We start from the raw sequence: 26986 nt of genomic DNA, 5'->3' as shown, positions 1-26986 counted from the left end.
TTGCTTACTGAGTCCAACTGACACCTCTTGATCATGGCCATTCCTAGCTCCTCATCTACAATTATTCAAATATTCCTTGTCACTCTATCTCCTTTCTCCCCGGGAACCCAATTCACATTTAGGTCTCTGATATGAATGGAAACTAGTAATTAAGAATGTCCAGTATTGCTTTGTAATAAGTGGCATTTCCTTCTTAGCACATGCCATATAGACTCCAGAATACCTCTCTCTAGCCTGGGAGGGGCAGAGTCCTGCTTGACAAACAGCATACAACACAGGGCCCAGAAAGTTCACCCTCTGGGGTGGCACGTGCTGGCATGGCAGGGTTCTCTGCGCAGCAGTAGATAAATGCTTCTGGGTACCAGGACACAGGACAGACAGGAACCATCTTGATTTACTTTCAATTAAAATGGTTTTACCTTTGCTGGGGTTTTTATTTGGAAGCTTTCTTCTTGAACAAAACAGTCTATCAAAATCACTGAAAATAAAGTGCTCCCTTCTGGTGATTAATCAAATACTCTTAACAGCTTCTTTTTCTTTGGGGGAATGAATAATATCTGCAATATAACAAACCTGCTTGTTTTCTTTTTCCAGAGCTTCTACAAAGCATCGTGTAAACACTTGGATAGTGGCCAGTACTTCTAGGGCTCCATCAGTTTCCAGGAGTGCGTACCTGAGCAATGCAAAGCCAGATCACAACACATTCAGTGATTAACCTGGCAAACACGTGAACCTGGACATGTAAAAGGGAAAAATGGAAACATTTTTTTGTGCCATAAGCTTCAACAGTATCTCAACTCATCAGTTTTCAGTCCTTGCGTGAAATCCCTTTTCTAAAGATTTTCTTTAAAATGGCAAACATGCAGAGCTCCCTTTCTTGTTTTTTAAATTATTAAGCACTTCATATCCCTTCCACATGGGCCTGGAATGCTCTTTACAAATATTTGCACACTGTACGCCCAGAAATGCAACATCCACAGAACTTCTGCTTTTGCCAGTGGAGAAAGAGGTACCCCCGGGGTTAAAATGGCTCGGTCAAATCCACCTAGCAAAGTGGTGGAAGAATCTGCATATTCCTGGTTTGTTTTCTATGCATTTTCACACAACTAACCTTTCTTTATGTTTGTTTAAACAATAACAAAAACATCAACTGAAACTTTGCTAGCTTTAAACTAAAAACAGCATTCTGACTTATTTCTATACTCATTTAGCTTAAAGTTGGTATGTTTCAAGACCAACCCAGGTGCTGGATTACTTGCTATTGTAAAAATTCTTTTCCCCAGTGTCTGCTGTCTGCCATGGAGCCTCTGTTTGCTGAGTGTGAGGTGGATGGGATAAAGAGAGTAGATACCCTGGCTGTACCAGCACCCAGGAAAGAGGCTGGAAACCCTCCCTGGGTGGGCAAGTCCGGCCCCCCACTAACTGGCAACCATAACCCAACCTAATGTCCAGGGGTCTCCTCATCTTTCATCATTGTAAATCCAATGCCTTTAACCAAGAAGTTCTGGTGTTTGCAGAATAAAAATTAGTGTGCTGTAAGATAACATGCATAGTTGATTCTGCCTTTCAGAAGAGCTCTGTTAAGAATGGCATCATTTATTTATTCTTCTTGGTTTTCCTTAGCTTTCAAATCCTTGAAAAAGATTGGTCAGCCCTCATGTGGTGAAGGGAGAACACTACTACGCTTTATTCTGAGTTGAGAAAAATTCTACATGAATATTGAATGATGTAAATCTCATGTAATTTTGCTTTTCTACCATTATTATTAGAATTTTAAAAGGTTAAAAATGATAGTTATCTTAATTTTTAGGCATTGGCTTTTAAATATACGTTGACATTTGGGTTTTACCAAAAAGCTCAGCAGGAGGGGATGGAAGCAGAAACTAATTCCCCTGTGGTACAGCCAGAGACTACCACAGAGTTTTTTATTCACATTTGGAAGCTGAACATATTTAGACCAATTTACTAGCAGAAACAGCACACAATACTGACCTGAACATTTCATCAACAACTCTGAATATGGCAGGGTGGCAGGCAGCTGCAGGCTGTAAGGAAAGGACCATGAGAAAGTAAACTATCAGAAGCATTTCATCAATAATGACTTGCTCTTATCAGGCAAATGAGTTGTCTAGAACTGCTGGTGTCTAGAAAATGGGTACATTCCTGTGAGTTAGAAAAAAACAAGAACCAGTTCATAGCAAAAGCCCTACATACAAATGCAAACAGTAGTTCTCTTGGGGCAAGGGGATTATGTACAACCTTTATTTCTTCTTTATACTCTGTACGTTCCACATTTTCAACAATAAGCCCATATGATACAGAAAAAAGGGTCATTAAGTATCATGGAACATTGAAATATACCTTCTACCGGCATGCTGTAATGAAGACACAGAGCCTACCTGTGTTGCTAGTTTTACATAATGTGCCCTGTGTGTCTGACCTCCTCACATGACTTAAAAGTGCCTCAAGGTCGAATCTGGGCTGGCTATCTTTTCAATCCTGCTTATTAGGAAATGAGTGCATAATTTAGAATTATTATTGAGGAAAGTAGTGGCCACTACCATGCCAGACTAAATAATATTACATCTTAGTGCCCTATGAATTTAGCAGCTTAAATTACTTCAGACGAAAAAAGAATAAAGGTACCATCATCTTGAATGATGAAAGCAAGCTAATTTATTCCACGAGTATTTTTATGACAGGTTTGATTGTATAAATCTGCAGAAGCCGACCTACTGTGGCCTGAGTGGGGCTTCAGTGGGCCTGACCCAGATTCCATATCTTTTTGGCCAGAGCTCAAAGCATGACATTAAGCCAGAGGAAGATGCCATTTGGGTTCTAAGATATTTTACAGTAGCATCCAAAGGTTAGTGAATTGGCTCTATAGGGAATTTCTCTGAGTCACATTGAGTTTGATATGACTAGCTTTGGGAAACATTTTTTCATACCCCCTCAACTAGAAAAACATAAAAAAGGATATGCGTTTTCTCTTAAGTTTTCTAGACCAAGCTGAAGACAGAATGATGCCTATCTCCATAGACTCTCTTCCACCCTGTTCTGCGCTGGCATTTCGAGTTGTAACATTGAACGTGCGCCATCTAGTGTTCATACATGGCCATTACAGGCTGTTACAGAAGGCTCCAGGCAAGAGCATTGTCCCTTGTTAAAATGATGGGATAATTCCTTTTATTTGAAGAGAGATTTGCGATTTGTAAGTTACACATCTTTATTTTCTGAGTAATCCATACTCCCTAATCCTTCATTGATGTCCATTTTTATCTAAAAGAAACCAACTAAAAATTTTCATAGATAAATTCGTTATAAACTCTGATTTCGCAGAATTCAAACTGAAGAGAGGCAGAAGAAAGGCAGGTTCAACAGGAGAGGCAGAATATTTTTTGGCTTTGATTTCAGACAAGTCAGTTAATCTCTCTGCTTTTCAGCCTCACTGTAAATAATAACAGTTATTAAAAGATCACTGGATATACACCCAGAAAATATCATGGAAGTTTCTATGTATTCATAATGGAAAAATCAAACAAGAAGGGAAGAGCAGGGCTTCCCTGGTGGCGCAGTGGTTAAGAATCTGCCTGCCAATGCAGGGGACACGTGTTTGAGCCCTGGTCCGGGAAGATCCCACATGCCATGGAGCAACTAAGCCCATGGGCCACAACTACTGAGCCTGCGCGCTAGAGCTTGCGCACCGCAACTACTGAGCCTGTGCACCACAACTACTGAAGCCCGCGTGCCTAAAGCCCGTGCTCCGCAACAAGAGAAGCCACCACAATGAGAAGCCCGCGCACCGCAACGAAGAGTAGCGCCCGCTCACCGCCAACTAGAGAAAGCCCGTGCACAGCAACGAAGACCCAACGCAGTCAAAAAATAAAATAAATTAAAAAAAAAAAGAAGAAGGGAAAAGCAAACTGCACGTCCTGAAGAAATGTGAGTCATCAAATTTGCCAGAATGATTTTTCAAAGTCTTATATATAGACAATGTGTGTTTAAGACCAAACAACACTGTCATGTGACACACAGAGCCTAAAAAAAAAAATGCATTGATAGAAAATAAGACTAAAATTGAAAATGGTAAAATAGAACCTTTGTTCTAAATGGTTTAACTACTCCAGAACCACTCTATAAATTTGATGCTAGTAGAAAATCATTCAATACTGATTACAGGGATTTCCAAATGGCAAAGAAAAGGCTGATCCAACATGTAGAACAGGGCTACCTTGAAAAGCAAGGGGGAAAGCAAGAAAGCTCTAATTCAGTTTGTTGAAAGAGGACAAGAGCTTGGACATGCTCTTCTTTTATGCAGTGTTTTCTAGCAAAACAGCTCAATCAAATATTTTAAATATCTACAGACTGTGTGGAATCTGCCTGTTCTCTCCATGCCAATGGCCTCTCCTCTTAGATTTCTTTCTGTCCAAATATTTCAGACCTTTGGTTGCTCTCAACCTGCTTCTACAACCTGTTTTAGCTTTTAAAACAGATAAGATGTTAGGAGGCAGGGGAACCTCCTGGAGGTGACCAGGCTTGAAACAGCAATGGCAGAGATTTTGATTTAAAAAACCAGTCTCCCTCGCCACTCCAGAGTTGTGAACAGCTTTCTCATCTGCAGCCTTTACGGATGATTTTAAACATGACACTCTTCACACTTCCCGAGCACATAATTTCAAGGTCGCTGAGTCCCCTCATGAAGCCTGGAGTGCTCACAGGCCAGGCATGTGTCCCAGTGACATCAAATCACAAAAGCAAACGTAAGCCGCTTTTCTTATCAAGGGAATCCTCTAAATAGAATTAAAGTCTTAATTTATGCTCCTCTGGAAGCCATAAATTTCCCCCCTAAATCTTTACAGCATCCATGTGAGGGAAGAGGCAAATATTTAACCCCTCTGTATCCTGTTTTATTTTTAAAACAGGACCCTACATTAACACAACAGGTCACTCTGCAACCCAGAGCTCCACACCCTAGCTCCGAAGCCCCACAATCCAGGCAATTATCTTTCCTGTTAAAATGAAGACAGAAAAGAAAACCTTTCTTGAAAATGAGGACAGAAAAGAAAACCTTTCTTGGGTTCCATCTGTTTGTCTGTTTTTCTCCATCCTACCAAAATCTGTTCCTTCTCAAGCTCTTCTCTTCTCCATATGGTCTAACGATTTCCGTGTACAGATTATTTCAAGTCTAGGGAAACTATGTCACCAGGAGGCCATCAGTAACAGGAGTTATGCCCTTCTTCTCTCCCCTCACGCTGCCCCCAATTCTTTCACTCGACCTCAGAGGATGAATGGAAGATGATGACGGTGAGCTCCAGACTCTGGTTTCCTCTTCTTATGGACCAGATTGTTCTGGGGTGCTCATCCCTTTACCTCTGCCACAGCCACCCAGAACTGCATTGCTCATCTCCTCTCTGCCCAGAAGGACAGCCCATCTCCATCCCTCGAAAAAACAAGGGAAGAGTAAGCAACACGGAGATGTGCACGGTTGCTGCGTTCTCTGGGCCTGCATTGTAGGCAGAGGTGAGGGAGAGGCCAGCTTGTCATTCTGTGCCGTGAACTGTACAAATAACAGCAATCCTTGCTCTCTGCCCTTAGTGTCTAACCTGTTTTCATCCCGATTCATCAGTGATTATTACAAGCCACCTGCCACTTGACAGAGGCCCAAGAAAACGGAAGAACAGAATTCTCAGGAAGAAATCGTTCCTTTTTTCTATCAGTTTTTGATTCTTTGTGTGTGTGAGAAAGAAAGAGTATGGGTAGAGGGGAGCAGAAGAATACAAACCAGAAAGGGAAATTATACTATGATTTGAGGTAATTCACAGAGAAAAGTGAATGCCTCTCATAAAAAACAAAAAGGCAGTGAAGACACAGAAAAAAAAATTCTCAAGCCGTCTACATTTATCACCCTTCATAGATATTTTTCCTAAAAAAATAAAGAGAGAAATTTCAGGTGAGACATAAACTGAAGTTCAGTAAGCCTGGGGTAGCTTCTCTTTCATAATCTATTTTTATGTCGTTTTATATAGTTCACTCCGGAGTGGAGTTTCTTTTTTTTTAATTAATTGCTGATGAGACGCTGTTCCTCCAGTTTACCCGACAGCCGGCAATCACATCCCACTGTGTAGCTGACTCTTCCAGACCCTTGACAGGCAGGAGCCCTTGTCTTAATATATAAGTTAAAAGGTGACTATTCATCAAGAAATAACACTCTTCTTTAAAAAAAAGATTTTTCATAAGTTTCATTTCAAAAACCTCCTTTACTGAGTTCAAAAACAATTTGGTTAAAAAAAAAATCTACTTATATAAAAAATCTTCACCTCTGTCATGTAAAATAAGGGACCTTTATAAACATGTATTTTCTTTTATTATGCCATTTTCTTCATTTCTTTCAAATACCAAACTTAGGCCGGTAAATATCCCTTTTGCATTTTAAGATCTGTTTTGTTTCAAAACATTCACATTTCTTTCAACAAATTTGAGCTTGGAAAAATGATTCTTTCTTTTTAATCTTTACCAGATGTTGTTTATACTACAAGCAATTTTTTTTCAGTACTCCATAATGCAATTATTGTTTAATTAGTGATAAATCTGTCATTTCTGGGCTTAAAAAAAAAATTAACAAGTACCAAATGTACTTTTGTATTTTAAATTTACCCGTGCTCTCTGAGAGGGTTAAGACACAGGGATGCCAGCTCTGGAAGCAGAGCAAAATCCCCCAAATCTGAAGTTCCTCTTCTAGCCTCGCCCAGTGGCCTCTATCCTGTTGGTTTGTGTAGCCTGAGCGGGACAGATAGCTCTTCAGCCCCCTGCTGCTTCCTGGTGCAGCCTCTGAGTGGCAGTGACCTCCCAGGTCAACTACTGCCCTGTTTTGTTTTCTCTTTTTTTTTTGTTTCTCTCCCTTCATCCCTGACTGGCTGCCAAGTCCTGCATCCCCAGCAGTGAAAACAGAACATGAGATCTAGGCCTCTTTCTTTACAGACAATGCTGGGTGATCTGGTGCCCCCCTGAGGTCGATGCTGGAAAGTGCAATTACTGAGATTTTTTTTTTTTTTTACCTCTTAGCTACAAGCAGAAACCACCTCCACACTTTTCTATTCGATCACTGCTAAATTATCTACCTCAGCTTTTGTTAAATTACATGCATCACATTAAAGAGCTCAAAACCGAAATGCTTAAAAGACTGCTAATGAGAAAGCAGGAAAAGAAAACCCTAGAACATTAGTAAGAAGTTATTCAAACAGAGAAAACTGACATCATCCAGGATGTGGAGTTAATTCTTCAGTATAATTTTTTATTAAAGGGGAGCTGTGTTTGGAATTTTGTGTAAAAGAAGTTTCCTTTTCTTTTGGAAGTGGCTATGATTGCTATCTGGAGAATGAAAACAAGAATGCATCTTATCTCATATGAGGGAGGTCAAGCAGGACACTGAGGTATCTGCATGTTTATTATTCTTAAGCTCTTATTAGATCAAGAACTACTTTTTCACCCTATCTTTATTGAGGTATAGTTGACAAGATAAAGAACTAATTTTAAGGGCACTATGAAGAGAATACCAGGAGTGTTTCCTGATTTAAAATCTGAATAAACAAAACCAAACCCCCACCCGCCCCACCCCCGCACTCTTTCGTGGGCAAATCTCTAGATCCCGCTGGAGGGGCCAGCCAGAGAAGGATCAAATGGGAGGGCATGGGAACCAGGGTATATCCCGGCCCTGGCATGCAGCAGGGCAGCCAAGCACAGTGCCACCCAGCCAGCACTCTTCATTCAAATGTGGAATATAAACAATAGCTTTCTGGGCTCCACAAACAGAATTGTAACTGCGAAACATAACATCCTTCTGATTTGGGGCCAGCCTTGGGAAACCAAACAGTGCCAAGAAAGCTGAATAATTAGCAAGTGGCTTTCACTGCTTTTGGTGACATCAGTTTTTAAGGTCAGGTCTGAAGCTGCGGATTAGGTCTTCCATTGCCTGTTCTGTCAAGGGACACACAAGACCATCTGCTTTTGAAAAGTGTCAGTCTGCTCAGTAGATGACAAACTGAGTTTAATACCTTGTTTATTTAGGAGCACCAAATGTGGCAGGTGGGCATGTACTTGGGGGAGGTCCAGCCCACAAGAGCCAAAGGGTGAGTCTCAAAAGTAAACAGGTTTTGAAAACTTACTTTTATTTTATTTTAGAAGTCAAAAACATATACATGCACTTAGAATTCAGGTGATTATTAGGTTAGCGGCTTATTATTCATAGTCTTAATGGAAAATACCAAGCCTTGCATCCTTGAGAGGCCAAAGAACATTTGGGGAGATTATTTCACTTTGTACAACCTGTACTACAATTTTATCTTTTGTTTTTGCAACATCTTGGTAACTATAGAATTTCTAGGGCTAATTCTGGATAGTCCCAAGAGATGGAAACATAATTAACAGTGCTCCATATAAAATACAAGTTATGTAGACCATCACACTTTAATTACTCTCAGAATCCAGCTCTAATGTAATAGGCATCGAGTTTCTTCTGGAGGAAAGTACCGCAGTCCTGTGCTAGCTGAGTCTTCAAGATCTCTCTGATACTTATACACGGTCCTGTCACTGCACCAAGATATTGTGCTATGATAAATGAATCAGATGATGCAATTAGGAAGCAGGTTCTTCAGGTTACCCTTCCAATCACTAGTCATGTCACAGGCTTATTCCAGCCTGCCGGGTTTTTTGGCCCAGTATGCCTGAGGATAGCAGCCCACGCCAATCAAGGACTTGCAGCTCTGTATTATAATTACCTCCTTGAACCATAAGGCACAGAGGGGTTACATCCTGCCAATGCCACAATAAATTAAACCAACAAACACCCTCTGGAATCCCCCCTTTAACCATAATGGAAGCTCTGAATGTCTACACACATGATCCTGATAAATGCTTTTGGTAAATCAACTGACTTCAAAACTGTTTGGGGGAAATCATTTCACACTGTAAACTGGAGACGGAAGGTTATACACTGCGATGTTTAATGGGAGCACCTGCTCTCTCTCTCATACACAGTATCCTGTGTTTACTGAAGTGCTGCTCAGGCCCTAGGGCCACAGGGAAAAGGACGCAAAGAGGCGCAGAGAAGAATCACAAGGTTGCTGAATCAAACCAACTTAGAGAAGTTGATGAAACTGGAATTTCTCTATAGGGAGAAGGCTTAAAGGAAATTTAATGAGAACCCTGAAAGCAAGAAAATAGCTCAGTTACTATATTTTGCCACTGAAAAAGGACCAGAGAAAATTAAATTATAGCACATATATTTAAGTTAGAAATAGATTTACCTGATAATAAAGGTAATGTTTAGAATAGGTTGCCAGGGGTTTCTAAAAGCCTTTGTTTATACTGAATTTTATTATAATTATTTTTATATAAAGTGCCTTCTTATTTTTCACCATAATATGCAACTCTTGTGAATGATGAGGTCAAGGAGAATTTTCCTAAAAGTAACTCTCTTTGGGCTCTCTCAGTCTTTATACCTATCTTCTTTTCTTTTTTTCTATCAGACACTATAAACTTCTAAATCAGTTGGGTTCAATTTGTGCCAGCTAACTTGCAGATGAAAGCATCATGGCTGTTGGAGACTACAACACTATCCATGGTCACCTGGGAGGCCCCAGAATGGGAAGGCAAAGGGGAGCCCAGGAAATAGGGAGAAGGCAAGCACGGCCATGGTCACACACGTGAGCTGGTAGGGACTGATCAGGACCTAAAAAGAGAACTGGGATATTGTAAGAAGGCAGCAGATTCAATTATGAGTCTCTCACACAGCCTCCAATTTAAAAGAGAAAGAAAAAAACCAGGAAGTTCTAAGTGAATTAAACATATAGAAGGTGTCGGAGTGGGGGCTGTGCAAACTCAGCCAACCTCAGTGCACTCTAGGCAGAGACTCACCCCCGCCCAACACACGCCTCAGCTCAGCAGGGAGGCGCGCACTCTCCTCGGCCCAGTTTCCTGAACACCAACATAAGATCTGACGTTCACCATCTCCCTTGGGCTAAGTTTCCCCATCTGTACAAAAGGAAGCAAATCTCTGCCCCATATCTCCCCTGGGTTACAAAAGCTAATGAGAAAACATGTTAGAGCCTACTGAAGTTCCTGTAAGAGGCCCCAGAAGCATGACACCTCCTGTAGTTTTTTAATTGTTTTTTTCAGAGTGCACTGGTCTTTATTCCTGCTCTTACAAAAATGCACATAAATTCCAGAGCTGCCTCCCACAGAGGGAAAGCATCCCCATTGGTCAGTTCCCAGGGCTGCCGGAAGGCTTGGGCCCCTGACACCGGATTAGGCAATGGGGCCCATTTGGCCCACTGAGCCCCCACCTTCCCAGGCCTGAGAAGTGCTGAGTAGAGGGGAGACTGGGCAGCCCCTGAATGGAGGGAGGGGTCAAGGCTGGCAGGCTGACACCAAAAGAAAACTGACATAATTCTCAGTTGTTTTTGTTGTTTTAACCATTTTTCTGGGGTTTTGTTTTGTATCTTTTAAGTATTTTATTTTTCCTTTAGTGAAGGATTAAAAGTTTATTTTTTGAATGCTTTTCTTTGTTAATTGATTCCTCTTATTGTTCATAAGATCCTCACTTTTTAAAACTTAACTTTTCATGTGGAAATGAGAAATACTGTTTTAAAAAATTTGTTGTCCAAATGTCAGGTCAATTCTTGTGAATATGCAATATAAGGTGCAATGATCAAGTAAATCTCGAAGCTTGCCGTTTTTTTTGCCCGTGCCACTCAGCTTGTGGGCTGGTGGGATCTTAGTTCCCCGACCAGGGATTGAACCTGGGGCCACAGCTGTGAAAGCACCAAGTCCTAACCACTGGACCACCAAGGAATTCCCTCACCTTATTTTTAATACATGCTCTAAGTATGCAGAAAAGCCCCCTACATTAGGCATTTCAAAACTAAAATGTAGATAGATGATTATTTTAAAAGGTGCCAATCGCTCTTTAGTTTACATTTTTTTCCGCTTGTGCTGACTAAAAGAAATGATACCCAGCATCGTCTTTAAGGATTTTTCTCCTCATCAAAACCCGGCACATACCAGCAATGAGTCTTTCATAAAGCATTCGATCCTCCTCAGAAAATTTCTCTCACTGGAGATAAGCTTTTCAAAAAGATGCAGCATTGTATTTTCAAGGCTGGGAAGGTGCCGAAGCCAGAGGCAGAGTATAGCTGACGCGGGGAGAGAAATCTTCTTCCTTTCAGTAAGAAATAAACAAAACTTTAATATAAATGAGTCACTGAAAAAAGAAGCAACTGACAAAGGATTAATCTCCAAAATATACAAACAGCTCATGGAGCTCAACATCAAAAAACCAAACAACCCAATTAAAAAATGGGCTGAAGGTCTAACATACAGATGGCCAAGAGGCACATGAAAAGATGCTCAACATCACTAATCATTAGAGAGATGCAAATCAAAACTCCAATGAGGTATCACCTCACACCGGTCAGAATGGCCATCATCAAAAAATCTACAAACAATAAGTGCTGGAGAGGGTGTAGAGAAAAGGGAACCCTCTTGCACTGTTGGTGGGAATGTAGATTGATACAGCCACTATGGAGAACAGTATGGAGGTTCCTCAAAAACCTAAAAATAGAACTACCATTCAACCCAGCAATCCCACTACTGGGCATATACCCTGAGAAAACCATAATTCAAAAGGACACATGTACCCCAATGTTCATTGCAGCACTATTTACAGTAGTCAGGACATGGAAACAACCTAAATGTCCAACGACAGATGAATGGATTAAAGAAGATGTGGCACATATACAGAATGGAATATTACTCAGCCATAAAAAGGAAAGTGGGTTATTTGAAGAGATGTGGATGGACCTAGAGTCAGTCTGTCATACAGAGTGAAGTAAGCCATAAAGAGAAAAACAAATATCGTATATTAACGCATATATGTGGAATCTAGAAAAATGATACAGGTGAACCTATTTGTAGGGCAGGAATAGAGATACAGATGTAGAGAACGGATGGGTGGACACAGTGGGGGAAGGAGAGGGTGGGTCAAATTGGGAGATTGGGTTTGACGTAGATACACTGCCATGTGTAAAATGGATAGCTGGGGGAACCTGCTGTATAGCACAGGGAATTCAGCTCGGTGCTCTGTGACGACCTAGATGGGTGGGATGGTGGGGGTGGGAGGGAGGTCCAAGAGGGAAGGGATATAGCTATACATATAGCTGACTCACTTCACTGTACAGCAGAAACTAACACAACATTGTAAAGCAATTATACTCTTAAAAAAAAAAAAGAAAGTTCAAAATGCAATAACAAATCCAATCTGTGACTTTTTTTCATTATGGTCATGGTAGCAGTTAATATTTATAGTATCGATGAATATGTACCAAGTATCCCTTTGCAAATATGCTTCCACTTCAACTCAAGAAAAAAAAAATGCTTTCAAAAAAGACAAATAAATATATAGTGAAGGAAGAAAGAGAGTGATAAAAAATGTGATGGAAAAAGGCCTTGAGATATCCAGGTAAATGTAGTCCCTAATTTAAGAAACAAGTTATGTTTGAAAGTGCATCATAACGGTTTAAAATGTGGAGTCAGCCCTGGGTTTGAGTCCCGGGGCCACCACCTACTCACTATATGACCTTGGGAAAGTTACTTAACCTCTAAACCTCAGTTTACTCATCTGTAAAACAGGCCTACCTCCCTCCTAGTGTTGTCAGAAGGATCAAATGCAATAATAACACATGTACAGTGAGTGCTTAGGACAGTTCTTGGCACACAGTAAATATTTAATCACTGTATTTGTGAATCTGTTGAAAATCCTCTTTAGTAATAATTTCATAAAAGGTGGTTGGACTGGTTGATCCACAGTTGATCCACAGCATGATACACTGTAGACCCTTTTGTATAGTTACATTTCTATAGGATAATGTATTTGGAGATTCCTCCTATGTCAGGTCAGTGAATCAGGGATTCTACTTCTCCCGGGAGGGAGCTCTAGGGGGACATCTGTCTAACTCTGAGCCACGGGCAGGGGGCCCTCCCTGTGAATGCTGAGCCTCTTCTGGCCTGGTGGAAACTTGGCTTTCTTCTCTCGGCCCTGCTTTTCCAAGGCCTCCTGCCCTTTCACCTGCAGGACCACAGAGAGCAGAGTGCTTTTCCAGGTTCTGCTAAAGATGTTTACTTCTTTTAATAAGAAAAATGAAAGCTGGGGACACAAAGGTTTCCCATTACCCAACAATCCCTTCAGGGTCTTTCCCTTCACCATCACTTCTGGGCCATTTCTCTGCAGGAGCTGGCATGAAGCCCAGGGAATGGGTACAGGGGCAGGAAATGAATAGGCAAAGACACAGGGTAGCAATTTCTAGTAGTTTCTTTTTGTTCTTCTCCCATAGCCTAACTCCTGTAGACCTTGTCCTAGATTAACTCTGGGGCAAGACTGAAAGAGGCTGAAGAATTGTAGGGTCTGTCACAGGAGCAGGCAGAAGGGCAGGAGAAAGGAAGGGAGGCATGGCCCTCATCCGACCCTTTATAACTCCCATCTCACGATGAGCTTCAGCTCTTCTGGGAAGTCTTACAGGACCCCCTTCCCTCTCCATACCTGGCAATGAAGAACTGCCATGGTGCCGCAAACTCATATCACCTGGCACATTCTGGGGCCACACTATGGATGTCCTCTATTGTGGCACCGGTGCTTTGGGCTGCCATTCCCATGCCACCACCCCTGTTATACTCGATGGCAAGGAGCTGGTAGTCACGCATTCAAGGAAGATGACTAAGCACTTCCCATGTGGCACTCAATGTGCTTGGTGCAAGCCAAACAACTGGGAACAAACAGACCTAATCTGTATCCTTAGCGGTTTAGGGCCCAGTGGGAGGTATACATACATATATACATACACACACACACACACACACACACACACACACACACATACACACACACACATCAACTGTGATAAAGGCAATGAAGGAAAAGGACGGGCTGAGGAAAAAGAGAATATGAGGAGGGGCCCAATTTATATCAGGTGGTCAGGGACAGCCTCTCCAGCTGAGTTTAGCTAGAGACTAGCTTGGTGGATAGGCAAGGGAGTACTGGGAAAAGCACCTCAGCAGAGGGAACAGCAGCTGTGTCAGAAGAGAGCAAAGGTGAGGCGGCCTGTGATGAGGCTGTGCAGGACCACAGGCAAGGCAAGGGTCTGGTGTTTTATTCTGGCCCAGAAGGTTTTTGTTTTTGTTTTAAATTTATTAATTAATTTATTTTTGGCTGCGTTGGGTCTTCGTTGCTGCACGCGGGCTTTCTCTAGTTGTGGTGAGTGGGGGCTGCTCTTCATTGCGGTGCACGGGCTTCTCATTGCAGTGGTTTCTTTTGTTGCAGAGCATGGGCTCTAGGTGCGCATGCTTCAGTAGTTGTGGCACGTGGGCTCAGTAGTTGTGGCTCACGGGCTCTAGAGCACAGGCTCAGTAGTTGTGGCACATGGGCCTAGTTGCTTCACAGCATGTGGGATCTTCCCGGACCAGGGCTCGAACCCGTGTCCCCTGTATTGGCCACCGGATTCTTAACCACTGCGCCACCAGGGAAGCCCTGGCCCAGAAGGTTTTAAACAGAGGAGTGCCAGGATCCAATTTACATTTCAAAGATCACTCTGATTGCTGCATGGAGAACTCAGTTCAGAGAAAAGAGTGGGTGCAAATTTCCAGAGGGAGCTGGTGTTAGCTTGGACCTGGGTGGCACTGGAGAAGGAGAGATAGTGTATTCTAGCAGTGATATCAAGAGATACTGGCAATGAATTTGATGAGATTCAAGGCTGAATCAAGGCTGTCACAAGGTAGGAATCAAGGCTGTCACAAGTTTCTTGAGCTGCAAGATGGATGGACATACCATTTACTCAATGGAAAGAAGGGAAGAAAAGATTTGTGAAGGATTTACTGAGAGCTTAGTTTGGGGTGTGTGAATTTAGAATGGCTGAGGCACAATCCAACAGAGGTATGACGTAGGTCCTTGAATATCCAAGTTGGAAGTTCTGGGGAGAGATCTGGGCTGAAGATCTATATTAGGGAGCTGTCAGCTGGCATAGAGCAGCAAGAGAATGGAGGAGAACTCTGAGGGACAGAGGTCTGAGTGGGGAGAGGGCCCAGGTCTGTGCCCCAACTGTTGAAGGAGCTTCAACAGGTAAAGGAAGAGGTGGGGGAGCTGCAGACAGAAGGAGGAGTGCCAGACATTCAGGAGACAGAAGCAGAGAACCATGTCACCAAGGAAGAGAAGGCCAGTCCAGCTGTAACCAAGTCTGCGGAGAGGCTGAGGACGTGCGGAGGGAAGCACGGGCACTGCGTCGGGCAGGCCCTTTGTGACCTCCCCAAGGAAAGCGTTGGATGGGGACGGAGTGATGGAAGCTGAAGGCAGAGTCCATGAGGAGAAGAGTGGAAGTGCAGCCAGCATTGCAGGCTGGTCTTCAGAGGTACGGCTGTGCTAGGAGTGAGTGACAACAGGAAGCCACACAGGGTGGTGGCCTTGTGTGCTCCTGAAAGGTGGTGTTTTGGGCTGACTGCTGATGGGCCGGATGAAGAGGAGCTGGAGAGGCTGAAGGGCCAGTAGCTGCCATGTATTAAGGTCTCACCTGGAACAATGCTAAGCATTTTACTTGTATTTTAACCCGCATAACAACCCCACGAAACAAGTACCATTATTATCCTTATTTTCTGAGGTTGGAGTGGGACGGAGGACTCACAGCCACGATTTGAACCTAGGAGGTCTGCTGCTGGAGCCAGTCCTCAGCCTCAAGTCACACATAGGCCTCTCCACTCTGCAGGCAGGAGAGTGGAGGATGTTGCTCAGAAGCTGGGGCCTGGTACAGGGGTGAAAGCAGACAGTTTCCCCGGGTGAGCCAGATGCCTGGACCCTGTGTTCACTCCCTTCAGTGTCTAGGGAAGTCTTTTCAAAAGTCCAGGCTATCAGCCAATTTTAGCCACATTAACAGACGCCTGGGAAGGGATTTCTGTCCAGCTCTCTTGAGAGAGAAGAACACCCCTTGGGAGTAGGGAGAGGGTGTCTATAGCCTCTGTCTCAGAGCCAGAAAGCCGCTGGGAGGCAGGGAAGCTCTGAGGTGCAGCGGGAAGAACTTGGCCGCACAGTGGCTCTTCCCTTCCCAAATAACACCTGCTCTCATCACACCTTATCTTTTCTGAGGATCTATGTGAAATAAATATGTACCTCATTAGAAAAGTCTCTCACTTCAGTGAGAGTTCCTCAGAGGCAGTTCCTCAGAGGCAGTGTAATTCCTATCATGAGGTCATGGTGGCCGAGCGATGCCCAGTGCAGAGGCAGGAGCTGTTAAGAATGGTGAACAGTAGATAGATATGAACACATGTAAAAGGAAGCTAGTGTAAAATGGTAGTTCCAGCAAATATCTGAATTAAAAGATATTGCTCAGTTACAAACTTACATAAGAGTTGCGTAAGTTCTATACTCAAGTCAGTAAGAACATAATATTTTTGTTCTATTCTCAGACACAGTTTGAAAAATGTATATGTTAACAATCGTCTTTTTATTACCCTTGATTCATAGCACACGCTACTAATTGTTGTAAATGATTAAATCTATGGGCTCATGTTTAGTATTTGAGATATCTATTAACAAAAAAAAAATCTATTTTTCTCTAAAACATCAAAAACTTAACTACAATTAATCTTGGATGAAGAAATTACCAAAGCAACATGATCTTAATATACTGCATAACGGAATTTGGCTGGACTGTAAATGTAAATTATATGTAATTTATATTATATATAAATTATATTTCAATAAAACCAGGAAAAAAGAAGGCAAATTATAAAAGAAGTGCAAATGGCCAATAAAAATAGGCAGATTTTCAACCTTATTAATAGTATAGAAGGGTAAACTAACACATCCAGTATAGAAGGGTAAACTAACACATTCCTGAGTTATAACTTTCATCCGGGTTAACATGTTCACATTAGCAAATGTTTAGATGAATGATAACATCCAGTGCTAAAGCAGGTATAGGATATGGGTATTCTCAGAAGTGGGACAGGGAATGGCTTTGCCCTTTTGGTTAAGTCATGTGATACCACCTAATAAACTGTAAAATACACATATCCCTCGTCATCATAACCATACTTTTGTGAATCTGCCTGGCAGAAATAAAGGCATTAGTTATAAGGTATTTATTGCAGCAATATTTAAAGAAAAAATTAGAAACAACTTGAATGTATCCATTGGCAAATAGCTAAATAAATTAAGGTCCATTCATATCAGGAAATATGTTCATATTTTATAATGAATTGGATCTATATCCCTTGAGGGATACCCAAGCTATGTTGGTTAAAAAACAGGTTCCAGAGTCATGTGTATGATGCAATGCTGTTTTTCTTTTTGCTTTTTTAAAAAACCTTATTAAAAAAAGAGAGAAAATTGTTTCACATAGATTTCTAATGTTTACAAGAGTATAAGGTATGTTTACCAGAAGTACTACAGTGTGATAAGGAGGGGATAATTGACATTTTCTGTATATACTTCTGCACTGTTTGACCTGACCTGATAAAATGTATATATTTCTGTGGAAATGTTAAAGAGCCAATAAAGTAAAAAAAGAAAAACATTTTTGGGGACCCTGAAAAATTTAATTCTATTCAACATGTGTTAGTTACAGAAACTCTAAGGCTGTCCTTTTCCTACTCTGTCTATAGTTATTCCATCCATATAGCCTGGATACTGATCAAAATGACAAATTCAAGAAAAATAGATTAAGATTAAAAACTTGGCTCTCCAAAATTCCTATGTAATAATCACAGGAAGTTTTCTGCATTATAGCTGTTTTATAATTTCTGACACAGAGCAGGAGAGGCCTGGAAAGGACACTCTACCCTGTCCAACATCTCCTGCTATTAGACTCTTCCGGACAGATGCCTCCTGGACATTTAAAAAACTGTACTTTGTTTCCCCAAATACTCAATTTAGTGAGCTAGTTGTGTGCCCCATCCTCTTGAAAAAGATGTAATTAGGTAAAGAAATTGGTCCAGATGCTTATTAAATAATTTTGGCTCCAAATGTTTTTTTATAGCAAAACCAGAATATGGAATTCAATACTTTGCAAGAGAGGTTCCGGAGGGCGGTGATCATCGGTAGAGAATGTGTTCTAACACTGTCTGAGAGGTAGAGGAGAGAAAGGAGCTTCCTTACTCAAGAGGAACGCAGGCAGTGTTCCATCTTTCCAAACCAGAAAGAGATCAAGGGCTGCCTGGGCTGCCGGAAGTAGCCCACAGAAATCAGGACCAACTTTTTTGGAGAACTACTTAATTCCAAGGACCCGGAAAGAATATTCTCTATTACATTTCAAAGGTGTATTTCCATGAACACTTGATCGAAGGAGTATATCAAAGTTGAGGAAACTGTGCCATCATTATCACTTATATGTGCAGAGAGTCACTCCTTAAAGCAAAGAGCAGCAACGCGAATCAAAGGAAATGTACAAATGCAAACATACTGGACAGTCTATTACAAATCAGTATCAGCAGGTTTTCACTTGAAAAGTAAACTTTTTCAATAACTAATGTTGTGATCATATCTTAGTAAGATTAAAAAAAAAAAAGAAAAAAAAGAGGATGCCAGGATAGATAGAAATGGGAGTATTAGTTACTACTACTGCTTTGCTAACTTTCTGTCCTTGGTATTACACTAGCTTTTCTTCGTTTAGACATTCACTTATACTGACAATATTTAAAGCCTGATTTTTCTTTTTTTTTTTCTGGCCGTGCTGCACGTTTTTCGGGATCTTAGTTCCCTGACTAGGGATTGAACCTGGGCCCCAGCAGTGAAAGCGCCGAGTCCTAACCACTGGATTGCCAGATTTAAAGACTTAAAGCCTGATTTTTTTCTTATTGGAGCTGAAAAAACATAAAACTAGAAGCTTGGTTGAAGGCTAGCCTTTTCTTGTAATTTATTTTTTCCTTATTTAGCATCTTTGGAGGCTGTATTAGCTTTTTCAGCAATGGAAATTTAGCTACATCTGGACTTAGTTCAGTGATAATTTCATTAGGAGGAAAAGATATAAGCTTGAGAAAACCTAAATAAAACATTATCAAAAATAATATAATTATTATTAAAGTCAACAACAATAATAACAGCAACAAGCTAACAGTTATTGAGTATTTATTTTGGGTGCCAGGCACCCTGCTAAATATTTTATAGGCACTAGACCCATTTAAATATGTTCCAGTGTGCCTGGGACAGGCTTGTGTCTGTCATCCCACCATAATTATAACAGGTACCTCTTTTAACTCTCAAAAGTGTCACGGTCTACAATTTATAAGTGTATCGTCACCCTATTTGACACTCACAGTTACTGCATGAGGTCAGTTGCTTGGTCAGTCACACACCCACTCTTTCTTTCATTTGTTCATTGGCTCATTCATTCCAGTATGTAGAAAAAATTCTCCAACTAGTTATCAAACTTCTCAGTATTTTTGAAGCAATGGATTTATGTTTACCTTAGAGGCCACGTCATGCAGAATTACTTGTACTCCACAGACTTATGAAAGGATTGCATAAGCCCTCCCAGAAAGGTTTTACACAATGTGCAACCTGCAGGTGGCTATTACGGCAACCCCAGGGATAGACTTAAGGAGTTTGGTTTGACTTTTAAGCCAAGAAATTATACAGTTCCTCTAGGTTACCTAACTGCAGAGAGGAGCAAGCATCTGCTGTTTAAAAGAAGACAGGCTGCCCTTTTCTGAAAATACGTGACTATATTTGGAAGCCAAGGCCAAAGACACCCAGCCAATTGTAAACCAGATGAAATTCCACTGGTGATTGTGGTAAGCAAATCGTTGGAAGGCTAAACACAGGGCAGGGCACCTTGGTCAAAGAAAGTACGCGGTTTCTAAATGACCACGCGGCACACTTGGGGAACTCTTCAAGGGGCTGGGGGAAAGGGGGTACCAGTGAGGAGGTGGCAATGTGAATCAGCCTCCCCGTGTCAACATGTGGCTGGGATGCTCTGTCTACGGGAAAGTGTCCATGGAAAGGCTCCAGCCCTTACGCCACTGCTTGGGGAACTTGCTGAGCTGAAGCCGTAAGAATTGGACAAGTTGAAGACCACCCAGCATTTCTCGACAGTCTGTCCCCTGTGGATTAGCAGACATAATTTTCCAAACCAAATAAATTTTATTAGTTACTGAGGGAGAACATGCTATCACAAGTAAAATAAATAGCAAAGGAGTTCAGGCCTACTCATGGAGCCGCTACCCTCAGCTTTCCATCTGAGCACTACTGGTCGAGAAAGAGTGGCTATTCTCTAAGCAGGCCTCCTTCTCGCCAGTAATTTCTGAAGCAGCTTTGTGGGGTTTCACAGAGGATGCCGAGGGGCATTCTCCTTCTCCTTACCTTTAATTCAGCTCTTGCTGAAAAAGTAAGACTGGAAATACAAGTTGTTAAGACCATATTCTTCAATAAAATGTATTACTAAATAAATCAGAAATAGAGCTACCAAGGTGAAATGCAAAGAGCATTTTACTTAAAAGTAAATACTATGAATAATTGCTTTGGAGGGTAAAAAATGAAATTTGCTGGGGTGAGCCACTAGAACCTGCAGTGTGTACTCAGGTAAATGATGTGACGGACACATGCATGTGGAGCACACTTACCACATTATACAGACTTTCAGATTGATTATTATCCAATATCTTACATAAATAACAAAGATAACTGATCAGACTCCTCAGGAAGTTCAGACTCTTGGATGAATTTTGACATAAGTTTAAGTAGACAGAAAAAAAGACTTCACATTCTTAACCGTGAAAATTACGTTCTGACCTTTTTTTAAAGCATCAAATAATTTAACATTCTATCTCTCTTTCTAAATCTCACCTTAACAAATTCCTGAGTTATAACTTTCATAAAAAATGAAATTAAAATATACATTATAATTTTTAGGAATTACATATGAAAAACAACAAATACCCTATTGGTAACTACTTCTTCTGAAAGAATGATGGCAGCTTTGAGGTTGTTCACTTTCCAAATGTAATAAATCAATTTGAAAATGGGAAGAAGATCCATTTACTACAGCATAAATAAATAAATGAAACCATTAGGAATAAGAAATGTCTAAAACCTATATGTGAAAAATATGTAAAAGACTCCTTAAGATCATAAAAGTAAACCTGAACAAAATGGAAAGACATAAGTGTTCTTGAGTAGGTAGATAGAAACCCTTAACATCATAAAGTTGTCCATTCTTCCTCGGTTAATCTACATATTTAACATGAGCCTCCCTCCAAATAACATGAGCTGACTTTCCTGGAGCTAGACAAATTGGTTTCAAAGTTTACTTGAAAGATAAGACAATCAGGAATTGCCAGAAAAACCCAGAAAAAGAAGAGAAATGAGTGGGAAATAGCCTTACTTTATATTAGAAAGACTCTGTTATTAAAACAAAGTGGTACTGATGTGTAAATATATGATAGGCCAAAGAAACAGAACAGAGAATAATAAAACAGGCCTAAATGCATACAGAAATTAAGTACAACTCAATCCACGGGTAAGGAGGGCTAACTGTACTACCACCTGTACTAGCCATTTTACATAAGGGACTTGAGCATCTGTGGATTTTGGTATCCACGGGCGTGCTGAAACCAATCCCCCATGGATACTGAGAGATGACTGCATATGACTAAGGGAGCATCTTAAGTCAGTGGAGGGCTGACGGGGCGAATGCACCCTTTATCACACTCAAGGTGGTAGGATGCTCTGTAACCTGAAAGTGGGGAAAAGCAACAAAATTACTTCAAGAAATAATTTGCAAAACAAAAGGAACCTATAGATTGAAAGAGATTTGTGAACCCATCAACCAAATGCAATATGTGGACTTTGGACTCTTAATTCCAAAAAACCAAACAGGAGAATTTGTTCTCTGCCTAAATACGTGGTGATGATCGTGAATCAGTGTCAATTTTAAGATATAATAATGGTACCGTAGTTAATGTTTTTAAAAAATGTACCATATAGAGACTTCTGGTTTCCCATTCTGCATGCCAGGAGCTTGTAAGTCACCACTTTGTCCTAACAAAAGTAAAAAGCAGAACAGACTGAAAAATCAACAATTCTTCTTGCATCCTTAAGAGAAGGGAGGACACAGGACAAACCTTGGTCCCCGAGACTGGAGATAACAGGAAAGCGAATACAGAGAATCATAGCTGACTGGAGCAGAGGTCCACAAGTAGAAACCACCACAGGCACGAGTGCTGGGTAGGAAAACCTGAACTGGAATTAGCAAATGGCTGGAGGGTCACTGTGAACAACTCTGAGAGTTAAAAACTCCAGGGAGACTCAGTTCTAGAGGGGCCCCCACAATATTGTGAGATTTACCTCCAGGAGTTCCCACCAGGTTCACATAGTAAACATCAGAGAAAATGTCACCCCTGCTTTAGGCAGAAAGAGGGGAAAGGGAATCACTTTTAAATACAACAGAGCTCTCTGTTTTTCTTAACAAGGCCTGACCTCAGGAGTATTATCAGAGCCTAACTGACCAGGGGGAAAGGAAATAACCACTTCCAGACAGCTCTAGGCATACTATCCCACTTAAGAGGAAGAAAAAACTGAGAAAAACTTATGAAGTTCCCAGTGCAGAGACACAGACTCACTGAAAGACAGACCTAATCATAAGACTATAGAACACTTCCCCTCCCCTCACATCTCATCACCACATTACAAAAAGCCTATTTACAGCAGTTCCTTTTACTTAGTACACATCTTGTCCAGCTATTAAGAAAAAAATTACTTGACATACCAAAAGGGGAAAGAAACACAATTTGAAGAGACAGAGGAAGAATCAGAACCAGACACGGCAGAGATGTTGGAATTATCAGACTGGAAATTAAAAAGAACTATGATTAACATGCTAAGGGCTCTGATGGATAAAGTAGACAGCATGCAAAAACAGATGGGCAATGTAAGCAGAGAGATGGAAATACTAAGAAAGAACCAAAAAAGAAATATGAGAGATAAAAAAATACCGTAAAAGAAATGAAGAATGCCTTTGACGAGCTTATTAGTAGACTTGGTGGGAAAATAAATCTCTGACCTAGAGGATATATGAATGGAAACCTTGCAATCTGAAAAGCAAAGATGACAAAGACTGAAACAAACCAGAACAGAATTTCCAAGGGATGTGGCACAGCTACAAAATACAGCATATGTGTAATGGGTCTAACAGAAGAAGAAAGAGAAAAAGGTACAGAAGAAATATTTAAAATGATAATGACTGAGACTTTTCCCAAATTAATGTCAGACACCAAATCACAATTCCAGGAAGCTCAGAGAACACATGCAAGATTAATGCCAAAATCCTACACCTAGGCATATCATTTTGCAACTACCAAAAAAAAAAAAATTAAAGATAAGAAAAAACCCTGAAAGAAGCCAGAGGAAAAGAAATATCTTACCTATAGAGGAACAGAGATAAGATTACATCCAACTTCTCAGAAACCATGCAAGCAAGCAGAGAGTAAAATAACATACAAAAGTGTTGAGAGAAAAAACCCACCATCTAGAATTCTGTACCCTGTGAAATTATCCTTCAAAAGTGGAGAAGAAATAAAGGCTTTCTCAGACAAATGAAAATTGAGAGGATCTGTTGCCAATACACCTGCTTTGTAAGAAATGTTGAAAGAAGTTCTTTAGAAAGAAGGAAAATAATATAGGTCAGAAACTCAGAACTACATGAAGAGCATTGAAGAAGAAATAACTGAAGACAAAATAAAAACTTTTATTTTTCCTATTCTTAATTGAGGTAACAGGTAATTGTTTGCTCAAAAATAATAATATGAACAATGTACTCAATTATGTATGTTTATGTGTATGTATATGCTTACGTATGCTCATATGTATGTGAAACGAATGACAGCAATGATATAAGGAACGAGAGGGAGGAATTAGGATTATTTTGTTATTATAAGGTATTGGATTTGGATTAGCTGCCAATGTATATTGCAAACTCCAGGGCAAACACTAAAAAAGTTTTAAAAAAAGAAGTGTAACAAATATGCCAAGAAAGGAGATAAAATGAGATCACATAAAATGTTCAGTTAGAACCACCAAAGGCAGAAAAAGGGTAGAAGACAAAAAGAGGAACAAATAGCAAGGACAACAAATATAAAGCAGTAATAAATATAATAGATATTAGTCCAACTATAACAATAATCACTTTGAACCTCAATGGTCTAAATGCATCAATTAAAAGACTGAGACTGACAAAGTGGATCAAAACAAGACCCAACTATACCTTGTCTACAAGAAACCTATGTAAAATATAAAAACACATATAGATTAAAACTAAATGGATGGGACTTTCCTGATGGCACAGTGGTTAAGAATCCACCTGCCAATGCAGGGGACACTGGTACAATACCTGGTCTAGGAAGATCCCACATGCTGTGGAGTAACTAAGCCCGTGTGCCACAACTACTGAGCCTGCTCTCTAGAGCCCGTGAACCACAACTACTGAGGCCCACGTGCCTAGAGCCTGTGCCCTCCAACAAGAGAAGCCACCACAATGAGAAGCATGCGCACTGAGTAGCCCCCACTCACCGCAGCAAGAGGAAGCCTGTGCACAGCAACAAAGACCCAGTGCAGCCAAAAATAAAAAAATTAAAAAAAAAAAAGACAACAACTAAATGGATGGAGAAAAATATACCACGCTAACACTAATCAAAAGAAAGCAGGAGTAGCTATATTAATTTCAAATACAGCAGACTTCAAAGCAAGGAAAGTTATCAGGAATATGTAGCTCATTACATAATGAAAAGGGGTTCATTTTTCCAAGAAGATATAACAATCCTTAACTTGTATGGGCCTAACAGCAGACTGTCAAATTATGTGAGGAAAAAAACTAATAGAAGTGTAAAGAGAAATAGATGAATCTACTATCATAGCTGGAGGCTTCAACATCCCACTATCAAAAATGGACTGATCCAGCAGCCAGAAAATCTATAAGAACACAGCTGAATGCAACAAAACCATCAATCAAGTGAATATGATTGTCATCTATAGACTACTTTATCCAACCACAGCAGAACACACATTCTTCTTAAGCTCACATGGAACATTCACCAAGACAGACCATATTCTGGGCTATAAAACATACCTTAACAAATTTAAAAGAACAAAAGTCATATAATGTCTGTTCTCAGACCACAATGGAATTAAATTAGGAATCAATAACAGAAAGTTAACTTGAAAATCTCAAATTATGTGGAGATTTAATAACATAGTTCTAAGCAACACACAAATCAAAGAAGAAACCTCCAGAGAAATTTAAAATTATTTTAAACTAAATGAAAATGAAAACATAACTTATCAAAATTTGTGGAATACAGTGAAGCAGTTCTTAGAGGGAAATTTATAGCACTGAATATATATTTAGAAAAAAAAAAATTAAGACGAATAATCCAAGTTTCCAACTCAGGTAACTAGAAAAAGAAGAGCAAATTCAATCTAAAGTAAGTAGAAGAAAAAATAGAATTAGAGCTGAAATCAAATGAAAATGCAAACAGGAAATCAATAGAGAAAATAAATGAAACCAAAAGGTCGTTATGGAAAAGACCAATAAAATCAACTAGCCAGGCTAACTAAGAAAAAAGAGAGGGCACAAACTACTAACGCCAGAAATGAAAGAGGAGACATCACTGCAGATCCTAAGGCATCAAAAGGATAATAAATGAGTACTCTGAACAAGTTTATGCCAACGAATTTGATACCCTAAATGAAATGGACCAAATACTTGAAAGACACAATCTGCCAAAACTCACACAAGAAGAAAAAGACTAAATGAGTAGGGCTACATCTCTTAAAAGAAATGGAATGAATAAGTAATAACCTTTCAAAACAGAAAGCACCAGGCTTGGATGAATTCACTGGTGAATTCTACTAAACATTTAAGGACAAAATTATACCAATTCTTTACAATCTCTTTTGGAGGACAGATGCTGAGGGAATACTTCCTAACTCATTCTATGAGGTCAGAATTACACTGATACTGAAAGCAGACAAAGACATTACAAGCAAAGAAAACTCAGAGACCAATATCTCTGATGATCATAGATGCAAAAATTCTCAACAAAATACTAGAATCCAACAATGTATAAAGAATTAAATATCATGCTCAAGTGGAATTTGTCCCAAATATGCATGGCTGGTTCAACTTTTGAAAATCAATCAATTAATATAATTCATTAAATCAATAGGCTAAAAGGAAAAATCACATGATCATATCAGTAAATGCAGAAAAAGCATTTGATAAAATCCAAACCCATTCAATATAAAAACTTTCAGTAAACTAGGACTAGAGAGGCACTCCCTCAAATTGATAAAGAATATCTACAGAAACCCTACAACTAATAATCATAATAATTGTAAGAAACTTGAAGCTTGCCCACTGAGTTCAGGTACAAGTCAAAGATGTTCCCTTGCACCATACTTTTTCAGCTTCATTATAAAGTCTAGCTAATGCAGTAAGAACAGAAAAGGAAATAAAAGCTATACAGATTGGGAAGAAAGAAAGAAAACTGTCGGGACTTCCCTGGTGGTGCAGTGGTTAAGAATCCGTCTGCCAACACAGGGACATGTGTTTGAGCCCTGGTCCGGGAATATCCCACATGCCGTGGAGCAACTAAGCCCGTCTGACACAACTACTGAGCCTGCGCTCTAGAGCCCGCGAGCAACAACTACTGAAGCCCGCGTGCCTAGAGCCTGTGCTCCACAACAAGAAGCCCGCGCACCGCAACAAAGAGTAGCCACCGCTCGCCGCAACTAGAGAAAGCCTGCACAGCAACGAAGACCAAACACAGCCAAAAATTTTTTTTAAATAAAAATAAATAAAACTGTCTTTGTTCACAGATTAACTGATTATCTATGTAGAAAATCCAAAATAATTGATTAAAAAACTGGAACTAATAAGCAATTACAGAAAAGTAGCGGGAT

General features: G+C 40.3%; 1 protein-coding gene across 1 annotated transcript in view; it reads right to left on the bottom strand.

The window, feature by feature from the left end:
* FANCC (FA complementation group C) overlaps positions 1–26986 on the bottom strand; it is a 174851-nt gene that overhangs the window by 23167 nt on the left and 124698 nt on the right. Inside the window, exons 7-9 of the mRNA XM_065879434.1 lie at positions 11059–11215; positions 1993–2045; positions 574–673 (exon numbers count right to left, since the gene is read on the bottom strand). Of these exons, the coding sequence (XP_065735506.1) occupies positions 574–673; positions 1993–2045; positions 11059–11215 (310 nt within the window). The remainder of the gene's footprint in view (positions 1–573; positions 674–1992; positions 2046–11058; positions 11216–26986) is intronic.

The sequence above is a fragment of the Phocoena phocoena genome, chromosome 6 (assembly GCF_963924675.1).
Source record: "Phocoena phocoena chromosome 6, mPhoPho1.1, whole genome shotgun sequence".
In the NCBI taxonomy this organism is placed as follows: domain Eukaryota; kingdom Metazoa; phylum Chordata; class Mammalia; order Artiodactyla; family Phocoenidae; genus Phocoena; species Phocoena phocoena.
This window is presented reverse-complemented; position numbering and strand designations above follow the sequence as displayed.